The 20,525-nt window shown below is 36.9% G+C and overlaps 1 protein-coding gene across 1 annotated transcript in view; it reads left to right on the forward strand.

The window, feature by feature from the left end:
- The window catches only part of LOC140448152 (monocarboxylate transporter 12-like), a 79,513-nt gene extending 59,939 nt beyond the window's left edge, over window positions 1–19,574 (forward strand). The window contains exons 5-6 of the mRNA XM_072541246.1: window positions 5,887–6,166; window positions 7,258–19,574. Of these exons, the coding sequence (XP_072397347.1) occupies window positions 5,887–6,166; window positions 7,258–7,397 (420 nt within the window). The 3' untranslated portion in view covers window positions 7,398–19,574. The remainder of the gene's footprint in view (window positions 1–5,886; window positions 6,167–7,257) is intronic.
- Window positions 19,575–20,525: the final 951 nt, after the last annotated feature.

The raw sequence follows: 20,525 nt of genomic DNA on the forward strand, positions 1-20,525 counted from the left end.
TCCTAAACGACAATGGCTTTTATGTTCGTTTATCCTTGTGTTTGTGTGTCTTTTCGTGGTTTTCACATATACCATTCCACATGTGTATGGTACTCGGTATACTCCGGCCGTTGTTAATGGGTCGCGTTTGTCCTTCACCGATCTTAAACAGTCCTTGATTTTCTTTGTAGGCTTGAAAATGGTCATTACATTCTCTTTTTTAAGTATTCGCCCAATTCTGTTTGTTACCCCCGATATATAGGGCAAGAACGCTTTGACTATACATGCTGTTTCTTCTTCCTTTCTTCAAGAAACGTTGTTAATCGCTTTATGTATTTCTCTTCTGGTATAACCATTAGGGGTGAGCGCTTATTTACAAAACGTCGACTTTTACCATGGTCTATTGCCAAATTTGTTGTGAAAGTTTGAGGTGATTCCTCTAAATTAATTGTGTCCAATAGTTTGTTCGTTGCAGTTCGCGGTCTTTCAGGTTTTGGCAAATTTTTGACCATCCCAATTGCAAATTATTAAACATTTCTTCGTGAATTCTAACACAATCATCATAACCGATCATCATTAATATTTCAATACCATCTTTTTCATTTAAATGAACTATTTTTAATCTGCAACTTATTTAGAATTGATTTCTTACTAAATTATTTAATACAAAAATACTCTTAAGACACGAGTTTAAGTTTTTATTAAACTAGTAAATAAATTATTAATATTAAATATTGGCAAGAGATGGATGCCGAGCATTTTTGAACATATTTAAAGATATTTTTTAAAATGATTATTCTCATCTGTCTTGGTAAATAGATTTACTAATCCTTTAACTGTAAACTGATGTATTTCTCCTTTAACAAATTTTTTCTACCAAACTTGGTATGTATAAACTAGAAACAGCAAGTTCTTCTAAAATCTGCAAAAATATACAGGGTGTCCCATTTAAATGAATAAGATGAGGGTATTTCTAGTGAAACCGGAAGTAGAGTAGTAACAAAATAATACATCAATGCGTTATGTATCATTGTACATATTTTATGCAAAGTGTTGTTAACATCGTCTTTTTCCTTTCAAATATATTTACTTGGATTTAAATTTTATCCCAACTCTGTATATAACAAAATATACAATTATCTAGACGGTTATAATTTTGCTGAGAATGTCGTGTGCAATAATAGACCAGAGAAATTAGCAAATAAAAAGCCTTTTTCGTGATCCTCGTTGATACAGGAATCTAACAACTGCGGTTGATAAATTTGGGGATAACAACATAATAAACAAAATATGCAAACGATTAAACGTCATTTTTTACTTATAAACAATATAAAACAATGTAAGGTCGTTATTTGATTTTAAATAGATGAAAAAAACCAGTAAGTTGTATGAAAAAGTAACACAATTTTACTAAAAAAGCATAGACAATCCTTTAAAATGAGTGTTGGTAAAGTTATTTTTGTTAATTTGTTGTTTAATTATTGCAAAAATAGCTTCCAAAGTCGATTTCTTGAAAATTATTAATAACTTCTAAAAATGCACAAAAAACTTTATTTTCGCTTGAGAATAGGGACAATGTCACATCGTCGGTGCAATGCCACACTCACGAATGTGCAAAATTTTGGTTTTTCATCTAAGTACACCACTAATAATGTCTCAGTCATTCCTATACTCTGCTACGACTACGAATGTCATTAAAGGCTAGAAGATGGTGAGGAGGAGATATGTACTCTCACGAAAGTCTGTATTCTTCATTTTCAATGCGTCCATCGCGTATGTACCAAATCGTGTTTGTGCCAGAGTGGTGATTAAGAAATTTACAAGGCAGATCAAAGATAAAAAAAACAGGCTTGGATGACAGATGATATATTGGATTTGACGAAACAACGATGACTAGCGAAAAACAACGAAACACTTTATAATGGCTTACAAAAAGAAATTCGACGTAAAATACGAGAAGCAAAGAGTCAACATCTAGCAAAACAGTGTCATGACATTGAAGAACTTGAAAACAGATACGACACGTTTAACATGTATAAAAAAGTGAAAGAAGCGGTTGGTATCTTCAATAAGAAACAAACTGCATTGCTACAGGAGGAACATGGTAAAGTAATATTTGAAGTAGAGGACAAACTTAAAGAATGGGAAAATTACGTCATTACGTCGATGTTTTTGATTCAATTTCTGAATTTATAAATTCAAATTTATAAAAGTCACACCCATCGGTTTTCGGTAGCAAGAACTCTAGATTATGCTCAAAATTAAAGGTATATTATTTGCGTTGCACATTTCAATATACAAATCATACATTTTTTTAACGTTGCTTACGTTCCTGGACGTTTTTAACGTCCTACCTCCATGCATAAGACCCCCACTACGGTAAAAGAGCCAACTCCGTGTTGCGCCAACCGTTAGGTTAGAAAGTAGTTTAAACGTGGAATCGTGCCCATACGGTTGTTATCAAAACAGTCGCTTTATGATTATTATGTTTCGGACTGGTGTTGTACAAACAACGTATTGCCTGTATCGGTGGCAAAATTTAATTACACTTTAGATACGGAAAACATATCATTATGTCATCCTTAAAAGACGCCTGCGAAAAATGCACGTCATATAAATTGGGTTTTGTATCTGAAGATGAATACAAGAAACACACAACAAGAAAAGAGCAGGCTGAGACTGAGAAGATTTCGTATTTGCAGTTAATGTTCAGGCTCTGCTACAGTACCAAAATCTAATGTATCATAACTGTATTGCAAATTTAAACTTAATGTGCATCATTTTTGTGCATTGGATTTAAAAACTAAGGAAGCATACTGCTTTTTATGGAATGAGACAGAAGGTGGAGTTTCTGCTGAAGAATTTGCTTATGTCATTTTATACTTTCTTGTAGATAAAGTTCTACCACAAATCTTGGACACCACAGACAAAAAAGTAGTGATTTACAGCGACGGATGCGCAGCTTAAAATCGAAACGTTACGGCCTCGACTGCTTTGATAAATGTGGCGATGACTAGGAACATCGTTATTGAACAGATATAGCTTAAAGTAGATCACACATAGATGGAGGTAGATTCTATGCATGCCTCCATCGAAAAAAAAAATTCGAAATAAAATATTAATGTACCTGTTGAATACATTGGTATTTGCCAAAGTGCTCGCAAAAATTCAAAACCATACTACGTTCATTATTTAGCACATTCATTCTTTAAGTCGTTGAATGATGTCAAATTTCTTAAATCCATTCGACCTGGAAAAATGAAGGGGAATCTCGAGGTAAATTTTTTTTTCACCTTTGACGGGTAAGGTAGTAAACGTTTTTAATTTTTCTTTTGAAGATTAATGAAATCAGAACCCTGAAATATACGTATTCTATAAAGTAAATTTTTAAGAAGAATAGAAGTTATAATAGAAGTTATACTTCCCCAACGGCGTGAAAAAATGACTAATTCAAAGGACTTTGCTCAGCTGCCGAACTTCCATTCTGATAGATTGCCATTAACCATCAGAAAGTTCCAGGATCTTTAAGATCTAAAAACCTCCATCCCAACTGATTATCATTCCTACTACAATAATCTACCTCATAAATAAACATTTTTTTTAACAATATTTTTTCAAGTTTTTTATAATGTAATATTTTATTTTTTCTTGATACTTTTGAATTTTAATTCTTTATATTAATTTGTTCTGAAAGATGTTTAAAAAAACAGGCTAACTCCTTTCTTTTATTTGTTACTGAATATGTACAAAAGCTAAGTATAATTATTCATGAACTGAACGGTTTTATGTTCATACTGAAAAATTTGCCTAAATGGAGTTGGCTTTTTTGCAGATTAAGCCATCGATATACAATTTCAGTCTTGCAATAACCATTAAACGAAACTTCTTTAAGATTAAGTAGCTAAATACATGTGATTGTCCCTTAAAGTTTTTTGTGCATTTTTAGAAAACCTATTAATAATTTTAATAAAATTGATTCAAAAAATTTTAAAATTAAAAAAAAAACAAAAATAACTTTACTAACTCTCATTTTAAAGGATTTTCTATGCGTTTTTCGTAAAATTGTGTCACTGTTCCACATTTATAATACACTCGCGATCATAAAATCCGGGTCACCTTGAAAATCACCGTTATTTCATTTTTAACGAGCTTTATCGTAAATAATTATAACACAAATACAAACTAATGCATGTTTCTGAGAATTGTTGTCGCCTTAGTGGTTTCCTTTGTAACAAAGAATTCCAATAATGCCGATTTCGCGGAAAACTATACACTTCCCAAAATGAACGGTACCTGTAACTGCCGCTTGTTTTAAATGTCTCATTTGTGCTTCGACATTCTGTTCAAACGCAACAAACAAACGTTTATTATTGCCACCATTAGTGTGTATTAGTGCCATTATTAGTGTTTATTATTGTTTACTTTTTGCCAAAAATGCCTTTGACTGTTGTTGAAACGGCACGCATTGTTGCGCGGAGGAAGACGGTCATACTCAACAGCAAGTCGCAAGAACTGTTGGCGTAAGCCTGTCTACGGTTCAACGAGTGCTTCAACGGGTTTGCTAACCAGACGACCTGGATCTGGACGAAGAGGAACGACCACGGCACGAGATGACCGTTTCCTTATGTTTCAGGCTTTACGAAACCGGACCTCAACTGCGGTTATGCATCGAAATTGTCTACAGGAAGTAAGAAATTGCAATGTTAGCGTTGCAACAGTCAGGAGAAGACTTCGTTCTTCTGGACTATCTTCTCGGGTAATGGCTACAGGACCGCCACTTCGCCGGGCGCATCGAGTTGCACGACTAGCTTTTGCTCGAAAATACGCGCATTGGGGAATTAATGATTAGAGCAAAGTGTTATTCTCAGATGAATCCCGTTTCTGCCTAACTGGATCCGACGAACATGTAAGAGTTTGGAGGAGAACCGGTGAACGATTTTCACAAGCTTGCATTGCTCCAAGAATGCCATTTGGTGGAGGCTCGGTCATGGCTTGGGGAGGTGTATCTTCCGACTTCCGCACAGAATTACCCTTAATCGAAAATGGGTCCTTAACTGCACGAAGGTATATTACGGAGATTCTGGAAGAACATGTTATGCCCACCATGGTAGGGCTTGGAGAAGATGCGGTTTTTATGCAGGACAACGCGCGACCGCACGTTGCCAGGATCAGTATGCAATACTTGGACGAGGTTGGAATTACGAGGTTACCCTGGCCAGTTAGGTCTCCGGACCTGAATCCCATCGAACGTCTCTGGGGCGATTTGAAAAAACGTATTCAAACCCATACACCACCTCCTAACAACGCACAGGAGCTTAAGGATCTGTTAGTGAGAGAGTGGAATAACATACCACAACATGTAATCCGGAGAAAAATTGAGAGTATGCCCCGTCGTCTGCAAGAGGTTATTAGAGCAAGGGGAGGCAACACACGATATTAGTTATTGAAAATTCACTCTTTTACCACGTTCTGTATTTTTTATTTTTTTTTTTCGTATGTCTATTTTGTCAACAATTTGGTTTGTTTTGTGCTTTTTCAATAAAAACAATAAAAAAACCGTTTTTTTTTTCTTTCAAAACAAACATTAATGACAAATAAAAAATACATTAGTCTAAAAAAAAAAGGTTATTACTGCACCAGATGCAAAAATATTCAATAAACTTGAAATTTTCAAGGTGACCCGGATTTTATGATCGTGAGTGTATATCGATCTTCAATCAAATAGCAATTTTACATTGTTTATAAGTAAAAAATGACGTTTAATTTTTTGCATATTTTGTTGATTACAAATTGTTATCACCAAATTTACCAAAAGCAGTTGTTAGATATTTGTATCAATGACTGTCATGGAAAATCGTTAGTTCCCTGGTCTATAAAGCATCACTTGTTTGACTAGTTTTGTTTTAGGTATTATTAGGTTGGATAGGTGACCGTTGGCATGTCGCTAAAACCTTTTCTATATCTTTGGTACTATGCGGTGTTAGCATTTGGGGAATTATGTTCTTTACAAGTAATTATATACTTTTAATCGGATGCAGTGCCTCATTTGGATTCTTCTTTTCAAGCTGTTTTTCATTGACTCCGTCCCTTCTGGGTGAATTGGTATCACTCGATGATTTCACCATGGGTTATGGATTGATCTTGCTGTGTGAAGGCAGTGGACATTTAATTGGACCTCCTCTAGCTGGTAAGTAACCCCAATATATTTCGTTATTATAAGTAGACAGTAAGAAATATTTTCTGTAAGGAGATCTTTGGACATAAATTTAAAACAAACTCTACATCTCAAACCAATACGAGCCCCTTCCCATATCAGTTGGCCCAACGTTAGATTGACAAGAACATTAAATTTTAGAGAACAAAAATAAAAGGGCAGCGTAAATTTTATAAGTTCTAATGCACTGAACAACATTTTTGAATTTTCTAGAGAAAAAAGAAAATATTTTATAACGCAATAAAAACTATTGATTAAACAGAATAATAATAAATTTTAAAAAACGCATAAAAAATGTGATATTAACAAAAAAAAAAAATGTGAAAGTTTACCACTGAGTTACATCCCCTTTATTTTTAATGACATCCACAATTCTTCGAGGCTCAGTTTTTAAAAAGTTCTAATATAAATGAATCCCATATTTCTGTAATTTTTCCTTCAATTCGTTGATGGACCTGACATGATGTTTTCTCAAAGTTTTTTTCATTTCGTGCCACAAAGTCTCTATCGGGGACAAGTCGGGGCTGTTAGAAACCCATTCCAGAAGTGGTAAGCCATGGTCTTCAATCCATTTTAAACTATTTTTTGAGGTATGACAACCTGCGCCGTCCTGTTGGAAGACAAAATCTTCCGCTGATGTTAAACGGTGTTCCATAACCAGTACAAGAGATTCCTCTCAAATATTCAAATATTTGTCCGTGTTTACAATTCCATTTTCCCACACCTTCAGACGACATGCTGCCTCAAATCATGATAGATGCAGGACATTTGATTTTTCTCTTCAGGCTTCATTTCAAATCTGGACTCATCACTCCATTGTATTGAATCCCATTGCGTCTGAGTCCAATTTTTATGGCACAGCCAACTACAGGAATTTAATTTTCCTTGGGAATTTTTAATGATTTTAGGGAATTATTAATGTCTATATTGCTAATTAAATATTGATTTTTTATTTACACTACGCCTTTGGCAAGTACTTAATTATTTTTACTTAAGTCGTCAAATTTTTGTTATTTACAACTTTTAATTTTTATATAAACAATTAATAATTGTTAATTTTTTAGGATACATTTCGGACGTTACGAAATCCTGGGCTCAGTCGTTTTACCAATCAGGGCTGTGGATCATTGTGGCTGGTTTATTGGTAGGATCTGTAGCATTTACGAACAACAGAAAAATACGATTCCCGTGCTGTAATCACTAGTTATACCCAGCTCGAGAGTTTGTTATCGGTTGCTATTGTTGTACTTACGCAAACATTTACCGCAGATAAAACAGAAATCTGTAACTGCTATTTGTCAAGTTGCGGCTGTCGTTATATGAAAAAATGCGTCGATCAAGCAACAAAAATTAAGTTTATCAATAAGACAAAAGCCTCATTTACTAGCAAACTGTTACGTGCCATGAAAAAATGTTTTTTTCTACGAAATCAAAATGAAATTACAAATATTTTAATATTAATTGTAGGCATTCAGAATAGACCGCTATATAAATCGAATATGAACCAAATATAGGTTACTTAATACTTCGTCTTGTAACATCATCAACAGCTATTCCATCTATCTTCGAATGTAAGTCTGTCTCCCTTAGATGTGTCCATTCATTTCTGTTTGTTGTTTTTTGCATCCATTTGTGACCAGCCATTCACTCGATGTCATCAGCCCATCTGGTTTGAAGTTTTATACAGAGTGATCAACTTTTGTGACAAAGTACGTTTTATCCAAGTTAAATATTATCTTTAAATAGGATTAAGCCACTCTGGAAATCTTTTTCAAAAAGGTTATTTTAAAAATTGTGCGAAAAGTATAACCAACAAAGTTGTAAACCTGTTATGCTTTACAAAATTGACATGTGCTCAACTGGTTAAGTGTGGATGAGAGGCCTAAAAGAGTGAAGCCATGAGAAATGAATCTAAACAATGCGTGTAAAATTACATGTAGTAGACTTGGCTGGCAGTGAGAGCCCCAAAAAACAATCTGTTACTATTAACAAAGTGTTGGTTGCTCTGTAAAATGTAATCAGTTGCCTTGGAGATGAAAAGTTTAGCACGTGTTCTTTCCTTATAGAGACAGTACTCTAACTAGGCTATTGAAAGATGTATTTGGAGTGAAATATTATTACGCTGTTGATAGCCTGCGTTAGACTAGCTGATAGCAATTTAGAAGAAACTACTTGCATACCCTGATACGCGGATAAGGTGAAAAAAAAAAAAATAAAGAATAAACCCATAGCTAATCAAAATTCAGAGGCTGCTGAACGTAACTTTCTTAAAAATATTTGAGATTGCAAATCCTAGGACAAGGTGGCCCAGCCATTAGTATACAAGAAATAGAGTCGATTAAAAACGAAAATATCAAAACTAGGAAAAGAGATTTCAGTTGGCCAATTCCTGCTGCACTTTTTAACAACACCAATTTGTATGAAAAAATAATAAATTTGTGGGATTAAAAGACATCTGTGATGTCACTTAAGAAGACTATTCAACACGAGAATGCAAATCATAGGACAAGATAGCATGGCATTGCCTACAAGATCGAGGACAAGTAACTCAACTGCCAATTTCGAAAAACATAACTGTTAATACGTTTTCGCAGAATTTCTAAAATAATCTTTTTGTAAACGATTTCCGGAGTGGAAGTGGAAGGTAGTTGTTTTTGTTAAGTGTTTTTAAATAAGAAAAATGTATTTAAAAAAAGAAACATTTATTTAAAAGTAACAAAAAATACATACATATTCTGTAAAAACATAAGAAAAAGTGAAGTGCTTACGGAAGCGCTTAATTTTCGTCAGTGGTCTTAGCTAAATCCTCCAAGGAGGTTTGTTTCTTCCTCTCTTTCAAAATATTGCGGAAATGTGTTAGGCAAGTTTCGTTGAACAACACCGATGCACGACCAGTTGTAACTTTTTCGGACTGATTTTTATTAACGAACTCTGCAACTTTCTCCCACATTCCCAGGATCTCCTTTATATCTCTTGTAGAGACAACGTCTTTCAATTCTGGCTCTTCTTCAAAACTAATTTTTCGTTGAACCACCGTATGCTGCTGCGAATGTAGTTTGTCTAACTCCTCGGTTGTCAGCTTCTGAGACTGTTCCTCGACAAGTTCGTTTACATCTCTTTCATCCACCGCCAGACCCATGGATTTTCCAAGAGAAACAATCTCATCTACCACTGACACTTTGGGTTCCAGTCCTTCGCAGGCCCTTTCATCTACATCATCAGGCCACAGCTTCTTTCATGCAGAGGCTAAGTTCCTTGTAACACCTAGCCAAACCTGCTCAATAATTCTTAGGCATATTACTATGTTAAAATGGTCCTTCCAGATCTCTCGAAGATTAAGGTTTATGTTCTCCGTCACCTCAAAGCAACGCCGAAAAAGGTGCTTGGTATCTTCTTCTTCAAGGGAAAACTCCGCTACGGAGGTCGGCAATCATCATAGCTATTCGGACTTTTGAGACGGCTGCTCTGAAAAGTTCATTTGATGTACATCCGTACCACTCTCTCAGGTTCTTGGATCTTTCCCTGCATAATCAGTTGAAGCAAGGTGTATTTCTCTCCACGTGTAATATGTCCGAGATATACAACTTGGTATACAACTTCTTAAAATTAGAAGTCTCTTGCTGATTCATGAACTGTCGGTCCATTTTCTAAAGTTGTCAAACCAGCCACGACTGGCTTTAAACGAGTCTTCCGATTCATCATTTGTGGAACTGTGTGGGATCTGCTTCAGCAAATCTTCGTAAATCGCTCGCGCATTCTCAGATATGATGCTTTGTGTTAAGGTTCCTCCTTTACGCTGCTTCTGTGTCACCCACACCGTTCGCAGTTTCTCCATCTTTTCATGGAGAGAAGTCCGGAGCTTAGAAATTATTGTAACGCCCTTAGCTGGCATTATACCATATATCACCCCCTTCCGTTTAAGTAGAGTACATATCATTGATGTGGTACGCCCGTACGTTCTCGCCAAGTCAGTTACTCTTGTTAGTCAGTCTTGCTCATGTTTTTTAATGATTTCACGCTTTAGTTCAATAGACATCACCTTCTTCGAACCCATGTTCGTAAAAATAAATGTAATATTGTAATGTACAAAAAGCACAAAACGCGAAACCAACTTACCAACAATACTTCGAAAATGAGGGAAACAAACAAAGCAGACAGACTGAGGTCTATAGTAAAAATTTACAGTGTTAATTTTGCAATATGGTTAGTATTATAATCCGAATTTTTGTTGGATTTATCTTCTAATCACCATTTAATTTGTCGGTCCAAGTAATAGTCACGTACAGACCCGTAAAATGATCTTTATGGCAAGGCCATTGTCCTTCTGTCATTTTTCGTTAACGTATAAGTCCTCAAAACCAAATCATTGGACGAACTTCCGATGAGTACGCAAATCGTCTTGAAGTCACCCCATAGTATACTGCGCCTTAATTGCCTAATCCCATTTCCCAACCCCGAACAGGACCAGACTGGTTTTTGCGGTATCCCAATCTCTTTGACAACAATACCTGTCTGGCCCGAGGAAATACCGACAACTACTACACAAACCCTACTAACACAAATTCAGCTTATAACAAAAGTTTTGTAGTATAAATTTTTATTTTGAACTGGAAAAGCAATGCCCTCGCATCTGCTAAACAGTTAGCTACTTTCTCCTTTGATTTTCTTTGTACAACTCAACAAAAACTCTACAACAAAATCTTCGCATCTTAATTTCAATAAAGTATCAATCCCAAGTCCCAAAAACAACATTTATTGATTTATATGAAGATGCTCAATAACGACCAGTAGAAATTTGTTTTTTTTATATTGTAACCGGTTTTGTTTTATCTTAAGTCCCATCTAACAGTAAACAAGTGTGATTTAATCTACCCATTACATTTTTAAATGATAATAGAGCTGTATAAAGCTGCCTTATATTGAAAATTGCATCTGTTGTTGATCTGCTTTGCATAAAACCAAATTGATTATAGGAAATTTGAGGTTCTCTACATGTTTGTCTAACAAATAATCTCTTCCATATTTTCATCGTATGACCCAGTAGCTTTATAACACTCTAATTTTTAAATACGGGAACATTATCTAGTCCAATTGCATTACCTATACAGAACAGAGCTAGAATGCAAAATTGTTTTTATATAATAACAGATTTTGAAAAGTTTTAAACATTTCCGATTTCTGACAAGCAAATTTACAAAAAATTACTTTTACACTTTTTTGCTAATTTTCACCTTGACAGGTTGAAACTGTTTTTACTAATTGCACAAGCATATTTTCATCATAACGTGTGTCATAGACAAGGATTTGCAATGTAAATTTTTCATTATAGAAGCTTTCATGATTTTTCCTGAAAACCTACTGGAAATATTTCTCTAATATTGATGAGTTCCGGCTCACTATAATCAACTTCTCTGTATTTTTGTACAGATCTTAGCTGTTCGAGAAATATATTCTAAAATGTTTCTAAACTTACCTTTTACCAATTACTTTTTACTTATTATGTGAAATAATGTGAAATTACCTATAGTTAAATGATTGAGATTGGTTGTGCAACAACCTTGATATTTTATGATTAAAAAAATTGTGATTTCTAACTATAAATAAATTATAATTGTCTTAATAAGATACCAATGATTGACTCTATCCACTTGTTAGCTGTCACACTTAATAACGTTTTTGTAAAATCTACTTAATTAGAAAAATGTATTTATTAGGGGAGATCGGGGTGGGTTTTCAAAGGTGTTGAAATAACTGTTTTTGTAAAAATTTAAATAACAATTACTTAAAGTGTAAAACAAAATTCCACTCACTTTTTTATTAACAAGTCGGCAAAAGAAATCGAGGAAAACAAGATAAGCAACTTTGTTTTACCCAAGTGTTATTTTTGTCTTGTCTACTACTATGATAAGTAAATTAGACTATGCAAAAAATTAAGCACTCTAGAAAAATGACATAACTTAGTACGCCAATAATCCCCCGATCTCTCTCCTCCACATCAAACTTTAAAAATTATTTAATTAACGACTGATGAAACTACTTAAGTAGATACTATCTCCACTGCCCCGAAGAACTAACTGAACAATAAATTTAAGTAAAATTAAAAGTCAGTAAAAGTACGCCAAAAATTTCTTCTATCTACCGAACGGAATGCCAATCATAATCCAGGGCAACAGTTTGCTCTTCTTGATCTGGCATTATTGTAAATTATTCTTTTTATTAAAAACACTTTTCTTTCCTGAAAAAGCAGCCTACCATACACCATAAAGGAATACAATCAATCTAACAAACATTATTTTATAAGTACATACTCGATTTATTGAGAGTACCTTAACAAAACTTTTCTTTTCATCCAAACAAAATAAAAAATAAATTCTTCTTTTTGAAGAATAATAAAAAATAAATTAAATTGTTGTAACATACGTTGTAAATCATCTTACTTTAAGAGGGTATTATTGCTTCGTCTGCATAATAGATTATTTTAAGTTGATTTTCTCCCATTTGGTCTTCCTTTTTTAGTTCTTACTTTTTTACTAGTTCGTCTATGATCGGATTGAACAATAGATAATTCGGGGAATCTCCCTGTCCTATCTCGTTGCCAGCTTCAATTGGGTTAATTAGTTCTTTTTCTACTTTTACCTTTATTGTGTTGTTTTGGTAGATATTTTCGATCGTTTTGATTATTTCTAGAGATATCTCCCTTGCGTACAATAAGTGGATAACGTCTTTTAACCATTAAGACATTCTGCTCGAGACGTTCACAGCGAAAGGGTCACTGTCCGCATACCGGCTCGCACAGTATGAACGTGGGTAGAAAACTACGATTCCAGAATAATAAACAGAGGAAAATACAATCAATAAAAGTAGTGAATTTATCCAACCAGTAACCAGGGAGATCGAAATAAAACCAAATACTAAGCATAGAAAAACCACTTGACACTAGGAGGGTTCGACACAGAAGGTACGTTTACGGGAACACGTCACGGTGCGTCTTCGTGGGTAGTGGTCCTTCTAAAGCGGTGAAACCGCTTATTTGGACGTTCCTCGGAGGCGTACCTTCTTTAGCTCGCGAAGGGACCGTAAGTGCCTAGCGAGCACTGAAGCGATTTTTGCGAGGAATAGGACCACTTCTTCCAACGAGGTTCTCTCGTTGTTGACGGTGAGTCCGCCGACGACTAGTAGGAATTGCAGACAAAAAATCCGCTCCTCAATAAATTCTATCCAATAACGGGCCTGGCCCACGGAGATACTCGGCACCTGAGGTGGAGATACCATCGCCTCAGAGATGCCTTCCCCTCCACAGCCAAGCATGCCATCTCTTAAACCTACCCCCGAGTCATCTAGTGACTTCCTCACTAGACTGACCTCCCTCATCGAGGTGGCCTTTACAAGGTATCCCGATGCTGCCTCTAAAATAATAAAGGCTATATAATTTACGGGTATTAATTTTAGGCTATTTAATAATAAATAATCATCATCAACCCACTACTAAATCCCAACTATCAAGCTACTGAGGACGAGGACTCCGATAGTAATTATGAGGACTTCCCTCCTCTGCCTACTATCACTGAGGAGAACTCGAACTCAGACAGAAAAATAACATCCACCAATGTAGCCACCAAGGCTACCAAAACCTCCGCCACTAAGCCACCTACTCCAGCTACCGCTCCAGCCACCACTACCTCAGCCACAAAACCCAAAAAGAGGGTTACAGTCGCCGCTAACGATGAGGTTCCTTCGACCTCACGAGCCAATCCTCCTAAAAAAACTATCGAGGCACCAACTACCTCAACCAAAACCGCCAGTCCGGAGGACCAGATGAAACAACCGCAGCATTTCACCTACAAGATCCTTAACATTCCACCAGCCTACGACACCCAACGCAAACTTTTTCAGTTGGTCAACACCCAAGAATTATTCAAGGGTGTAATGATCAACCTTAAGTTTGTGCCTAAAAATCGTCTAGCATATCTCGAGACGTCAAAGACGTTAAACACTCGAGATGTGTCCAAGACACTTCAAAATAGGACTGGCGATCCCTCCATCATTATTGAGCCTAAAAACTCACGGCAACGATCCAACAAGCCAACCGTCGAAAAGCAGTCACCATTCTACCTTGTCGTCACCGATGTCGACCCGACCATTTCTACCGAGGATTTAGCCATCAACCTGAGTGAAATGGACTTCCCATTTAAGTCACTTCTGTGAGGAGTACTACACAGACGCCTTGATCAATGGCATCTGTATAGATGGGTTGATCAGGCCCTATGAGGCTCCACACAATCTCAGCATTATCCGTCCGGCCGCAAAATACTGCAGCAGATGCTGCCAGAGCGGTCATGAAATTTCAGAGTGCCAAAAAAGGCAGGCGACTTGCCCTAACTGCGGTAGTGGTGAGCACAAAAGCTTTGAATGCCAACAAATCAAAAACCCTAAGTGTCCCAACTGCAAAGGCACACACCCGGCTTGGTCACCACGATGCCTCAAACGGCAGGAGACACCTTCCTCGCATCAAGAGGCCAAACCTCTAATCGCTGAGCGTAGGATTCCTCCTGCGACCCTCACAGCAGACGTTAGGTTGTGGATCCAATTCACAACCACTCTGCTGATGAATATATTGCCAGACAGGAGAGAAACCATTGAAATACTCCTCCGACCTGTCGGACAAAATGTTCGGGCACTCAATAGTGCCCACAGCTAGAAATAACAAGGTCGAAATGACCTTCGTCCCCCTCCAGTAAGCCGTCACGTTCAACTGTGTAATAGGTACAGTCAACAGTGCGGGAATCGGTCGTAAAAGAGCTCTAATTAAACACATCCTTTTCACCCACCAAATACAAGTGCTATCCCTTACCGATACCCGCCTAAAGGCACCACTTAATTTCACAGGTTACACATCTTTTCAACTCAATAAAAGCCAGGTCAGTCATGGCAATGGTCTTTTGATCCACCATACTATACCTTCCTCAGCACACATACCTCCTCCCCACATCCTAGACCAGCTCCGTGACGACGATTACCTGGCAGTTGACCTACACCTTCCAAACAACACCAAAGTTACGATAATATCCTATTACAAGCATCCAAACACACCCCTCTCGTTACCTCTTGTCGAGTACTTTTCCACACTCGACAATGCTGTATTAATGGGCGATCTAAACTGCAGGCACACTCAATTCGGTGATATCCACACAAATATTCCAGGCAGACAGCTCTCAGACCTTCTTCTAGAGCTGCCCATTTCGAGAATCACCAATAATGATGCAACGTTTTTCAATTACCATGGAATGTCCATCGTCGATCATATCTTATGCACGGATAGCCTGCTTGATAGGATCGATGACGAATGTTTCATTGGTGATTCGATAACATCCGATCATCTTCCTCTCCTAGTCAAAACTGACTTCAACTTCCTTCCACAGACAAGACCTGCAATCTATAGGACAAATTATCGTAAAGCAAATTGGGAACTATTCCAACAACATATCAATCAGAACCTCCCAGAGTTAGGCAATATGTCAATACATAACCAAGTTGACACAGGGATTTCCAAAGTTGAGAAGCTTCTTCAAGAAGCCTCAGCCCTGGCTATTCCAAAGACAAAATACAATCCATATACTCCAACTCTTCCACCGCACATCATCGCACAAATCAAATCCAAAAGAAAAATGCTCAGAGAGTATAAAAGATTCAGAGACCCACTTATCAAAACAGAGTACAACAGGCTCTCGGCGGTTATAAGGTTGGAGGTGAACAAGCTGAAACAACAACAGTGGATGCGTGTCACCTCTGACCTTGACTACCGAGATGGTGCTGCATTCTGGAACAAACTCAAAGTCCTAACTAAACAAAAAAGTCAGCCACGATCTCATCTCATAGTAAACAACGTCATCCTCAACAATCCACAAGATAAGGCCGAAGCTTTCAAAAATACACTACAGGCCACCCTCATCTCCCCAAACAACCCCAATTTCAGCGAAAGATCCAAACGAGAAGCCGAGCGGAGAGTGGAAGATATATTCTACTACCCTCAGGCACATGACGGACCACATCCTCACCCGATGATGGCCCCTGTGACTGAGGACACCGTCAGGCAGATGTGCAACATTGGTAAAAACACATCTCCTGGCCCAGATGGCATCCACAGAAGATGCCTCAAAAATCTTCCACAGAATATAATCCCGTTGCTCATTAACATTATCAATGCATCACTATCACTGAGCTACTTTTCTATTCTCTGGAAGGTAGCCAGTACAGTCATGATCCCCAAAAAGGGGAAAACCCTCACCAACCCTGAATCGTACAGACCCATTTCACTTTTGAGCACCCTAGGTAAAGTCTACGAGAGGATCCTCAAGGAGAGACTCGTAGAATTCCTAGACGCTCACTTCCAAATCCCAGACTACCAATTCGGATTCAGGGCTGGACACTCCACACAAAATGCATTGGTAGAAGCAACAACCTTCATTTTTCAATCAATTAACGAAAGGAAACACGTCATAGGCATATTCCTAGACGTCCAGAAGGCATTCGATCAGGTCTGGCACACAGGCCTGATTGAAAAGCTCCACCTTGCTGGACTGCCTACACCTTTCGTTAAACTAATAAATTCCTATCTCTCTCACCGGACTATCAGGATAAAAATCGCTGACCATCTATCCACTCCATTCACTCCACAAGCTGGAGTATCCCAGGGCTCAATTCTTGCTCCAGTTTTCTACACAGTTTACAACAGTGACATCCCCCGCCCGCAGCAAGGATCAGAGTCTCTCCTCCTGTTCGCTGATGATACGGCCATCCTCACCTCTGGCTCTCACAGGGAGCGTGGATAGCAACGATCTGTATTCGAACGGTCTCAACACTACCGTGACAGAGTCATAAAATGGTGCAACAAATGGAGAGTGACCATAAATCCCTCCAAAACCCAAGCAATTCTATTTAAATCTCCTTATTGTCAGGACGTCCGTGGCCGGATATCGCTTTTAGGAGAAGATCTCATCTTCAGGACCTCATCTCCCTCAAGACACATCAACTAAACGCCATTACGGCCACCGAACGTCGTATCCTACGATACTGCATGAGTATTTTGATATATTAGAATCATTCCCCATCCAATATCGCAGGTAAAGTCTGCGCGCCAACAACGCTGATAAAGAGCCGTTCCTAAATACTTGGCTGGTAACCCCTGAAGTACCTTAACTGGCATGCTTGGCAATACCTACTTCTTCTTTTGCGTTTCTGGATCTTCTCAGATCACCCACACACAGCCACCTTCAGCTACCCCCCTGCTTCTTAGTAGTCCACTACTTCTCACATGTATCACGTATCACGCGATTTTCGTTTACCACACCCCCACTACTCCTAAGAAAAAAAAAACGGAGTACCCCATTCCTTGAAGAGGCCCAGGCCTTCTTGTCATGTCAACCATTATGCCTTCTTAAGGTTCATGAAACATTTCGTCCACTTGCTCCATTAGAAATATAATGTCGGCACATGATCTTCCCGACCTAACACCTTGTTGTTCTTCTGCTAGTGTTTTAATTTCAATCAGTTTATTTGTTATCACTTTGGTTGATAATGTTGGTGTTTTGTTTAATACATTAATTTATCTGTAATTTTCCAGGTCCGATTTGTCTCCCTTTTTAAAAGGAGGTATTAGGATGCTTGATATCTATTCTTGTCGTATTCTGTTTTGTTCTATTCTTTTTTGTATTAGTTTTAATAGTTGTTTGGTCAGATCTGCTCCTTCGTACTTATGAGTTCATTCGATATTCTGTCCTGTTCTGGTCATTTTCTATTTTTTTAATTTCCGCAATGCGTGCTTTATCTTTTAGCTAATAAAAGTAATATAAAATTAAATAGTCAAATTAATTATTATACAGGGCAATTCAATAAAACCAAAAGGAGAAAACCTTGGAATTTTCACGTATCGGTTAATTTTGCGGGGCAGTGTATACGTAGCTACATATTTTTTTATAAAACGTATTCTAACGAAAGTTTGACCTCCCCAGAAACTCAGAAAGCAAGAGTTTCTTCAAAATAAAAGAAAAAACATGTCAAGTTGTATTGGGAGCGGGGCAAATTTGCATGCAAAATTGTTGCCTTCAAATGTAATCTCCTATTGCACGGCATCCAGTTTTTTTTAAATAGCAAGTGTGGTCAAGTGGCACATTATTTGAAAGGTATGTTTTTCTCTACACGACACTCTATTTTTTTAATTTACGAAATAACTTTGAAGATAATTTTGGATTTAACTAATTTATTAGTTGAACATCAGTAATAACAAAAAACATAAAATTTCATCAAATTAACCAATTAAATGTTCGAAATGACCTCCTGTAACCTCCATACAATAATACAGTCTATTTTCAAAGCCTCTTAGTACATTTCCAAATACCTCCAGTGTCAATAATTGGCATTCAGTCACAATTCTTTGTCGCAACTCTGCAAGATCTGCTGGCGGAGTAGCGTATATTTCTGATTTTAGGTATCCCCACAAAAAAAAAATCCAAAGGCGAAAGATCCGGTGATCTGGCCGGCCACTCTATTGGACCCCTTCTATCAATCCAACGCACTGAAAAAACGTTGATTTAAAAAATGGCTTACGCGTATATCATAATGTGGAGGTGCCCCGTCCTGTTGGAAAGTCAGTTCATCCTCTAAAAGGCTATTATCAGATTCCAATGTGTCAGTAATCAGCGGATCAATAACGTCTTCTAATAAATTTGTATGTGCCTCCATAAATAAATGAGGATTACTGTTACTCCAATAACGACACAGTGGCGTGTTGATCTCGATTTGCAGGTTGATTTAATTATTGTATTGGAGGCCACTAAGAACATTTAATTGGTTAATGTGGTGAAACGCTAGAAAAAAATTACCTTTCAAATAATGTGCCAATCGACCATACTTGCTATTAAAAAAAACTGGGGGTTGATGCCTTGCAATGAGGCATAACATTTGAGGGCATAAATTATGCATGAAAATTCGTCCCTCTCCCAATACAAATTAATGTGTTTTCTTAAATTTTGAGGAAACTTTTGATTTCTGAGTTTCTGGGAGGGGTGGGTCAAATTTTCGTTGGAACACTGTATTTTATTTATAAATATGATCAACTAAAGTTTTAAAAACAATATTTTTAGATATATAACATTTTTGTATGAACTTTGTACTTATAGTTAGTTACTAGAAATTTTATTGTTACTATCGAGTTCAACGGTGATCGTAAACCAGAAGATTATTTGTAAGTATTACTTGAGTATTTATACAAGAGGTGATATCGTTTTTATTTTACTAAATTAAAATAGTATTATGTGTTTTGAATTGTATATACTTTTACTATTGTATGTCTCTTAGCTCTAATAAAATTATAGTTTATTATGTATTATGGTTACTTTTGTTTTATTTTATCCCTTTAAATTAGCGTGGTACCAAAAAACTAGATCTAATTGATATATTAAATACTAATGATCCAAAAGATAGACAAATATATAGAAGATACCGTTAGATAATAAACTAGCAGATAATATATATCACGGGGTCCCTCAGCCACTGTTGCATCCCTCATCTCAACCTCTATCCACTCCTATCCTGCTAATCGTTTTCTTCCAGATGTCTCTCCCTCATTTTATATTTGATTCTTTTTTTCTGTTATTTTTGGTCATCCTAGTTTCTTAGATTTGCAGACTATTTTAACGCTCTCTTTGGCCATCGTGATTTATTCTTTTCACGTGCTCATACCATATACGCTGTCAGGTTGTTATTCTATCGGTTTATTCCATCTCCACGTTTCCCGGTATTTCCACTGTCTCAATTATTTCCTTATTTGTGTTGCTAGGTTGTTAACACTCTTGAATTAATTAATTGTTTATTGAATCAAAGTACGTAGGTAAGGGGTTATGTATGGAATAACACATCATACGAATGATGTCCACTGCTTTGCTGGCACATAAGTACTCTATTGTCGAAATTTTCGATGACCATTTTGCATAAATATGACTGAATTTCGTTGATCTTCTTCCTTTTTGTAAGCAATTCTGCTTGTTCATTGGCGGATTAATACTTCTATGGAAGGTTATCACTCCATCTTTTGGGCGGTCGTCCGATACTTCGTTTGCCGATTGGTGACTTATTTCTTGCTATTTTGACGACACGGGTCTCTTCCATTCTGCTTATGTGGTTATTCCATTCTTTTTTCTATTTTGTGTCCATTTATTTATACACTGTACGTTGCATTTTCTTCTAATGTCTTCATTTCTCTTTCGGTCTCTCAGCGTATTTCCTGTAATTCTTTTCAGTACTCTCATCTATGCCCTTTCAGTAGCCTTTGCGTTGT

Source organism: Diabrotica undecimpunctata, chromosome 8, assembly GCF_040954645.1.
Source record: "Diabrotica undecimpunctata isolate CICGRU chromosome 8, icDiaUnde3, whole genome shotgun sequence".
NCBI classification, from domain to species: Eukaryota; Metazoa; Arthropoda; class Insecta; order Coleoptera; family Chrysomelidae; genus Diabrotica; species Diabrotica undecimpunctata.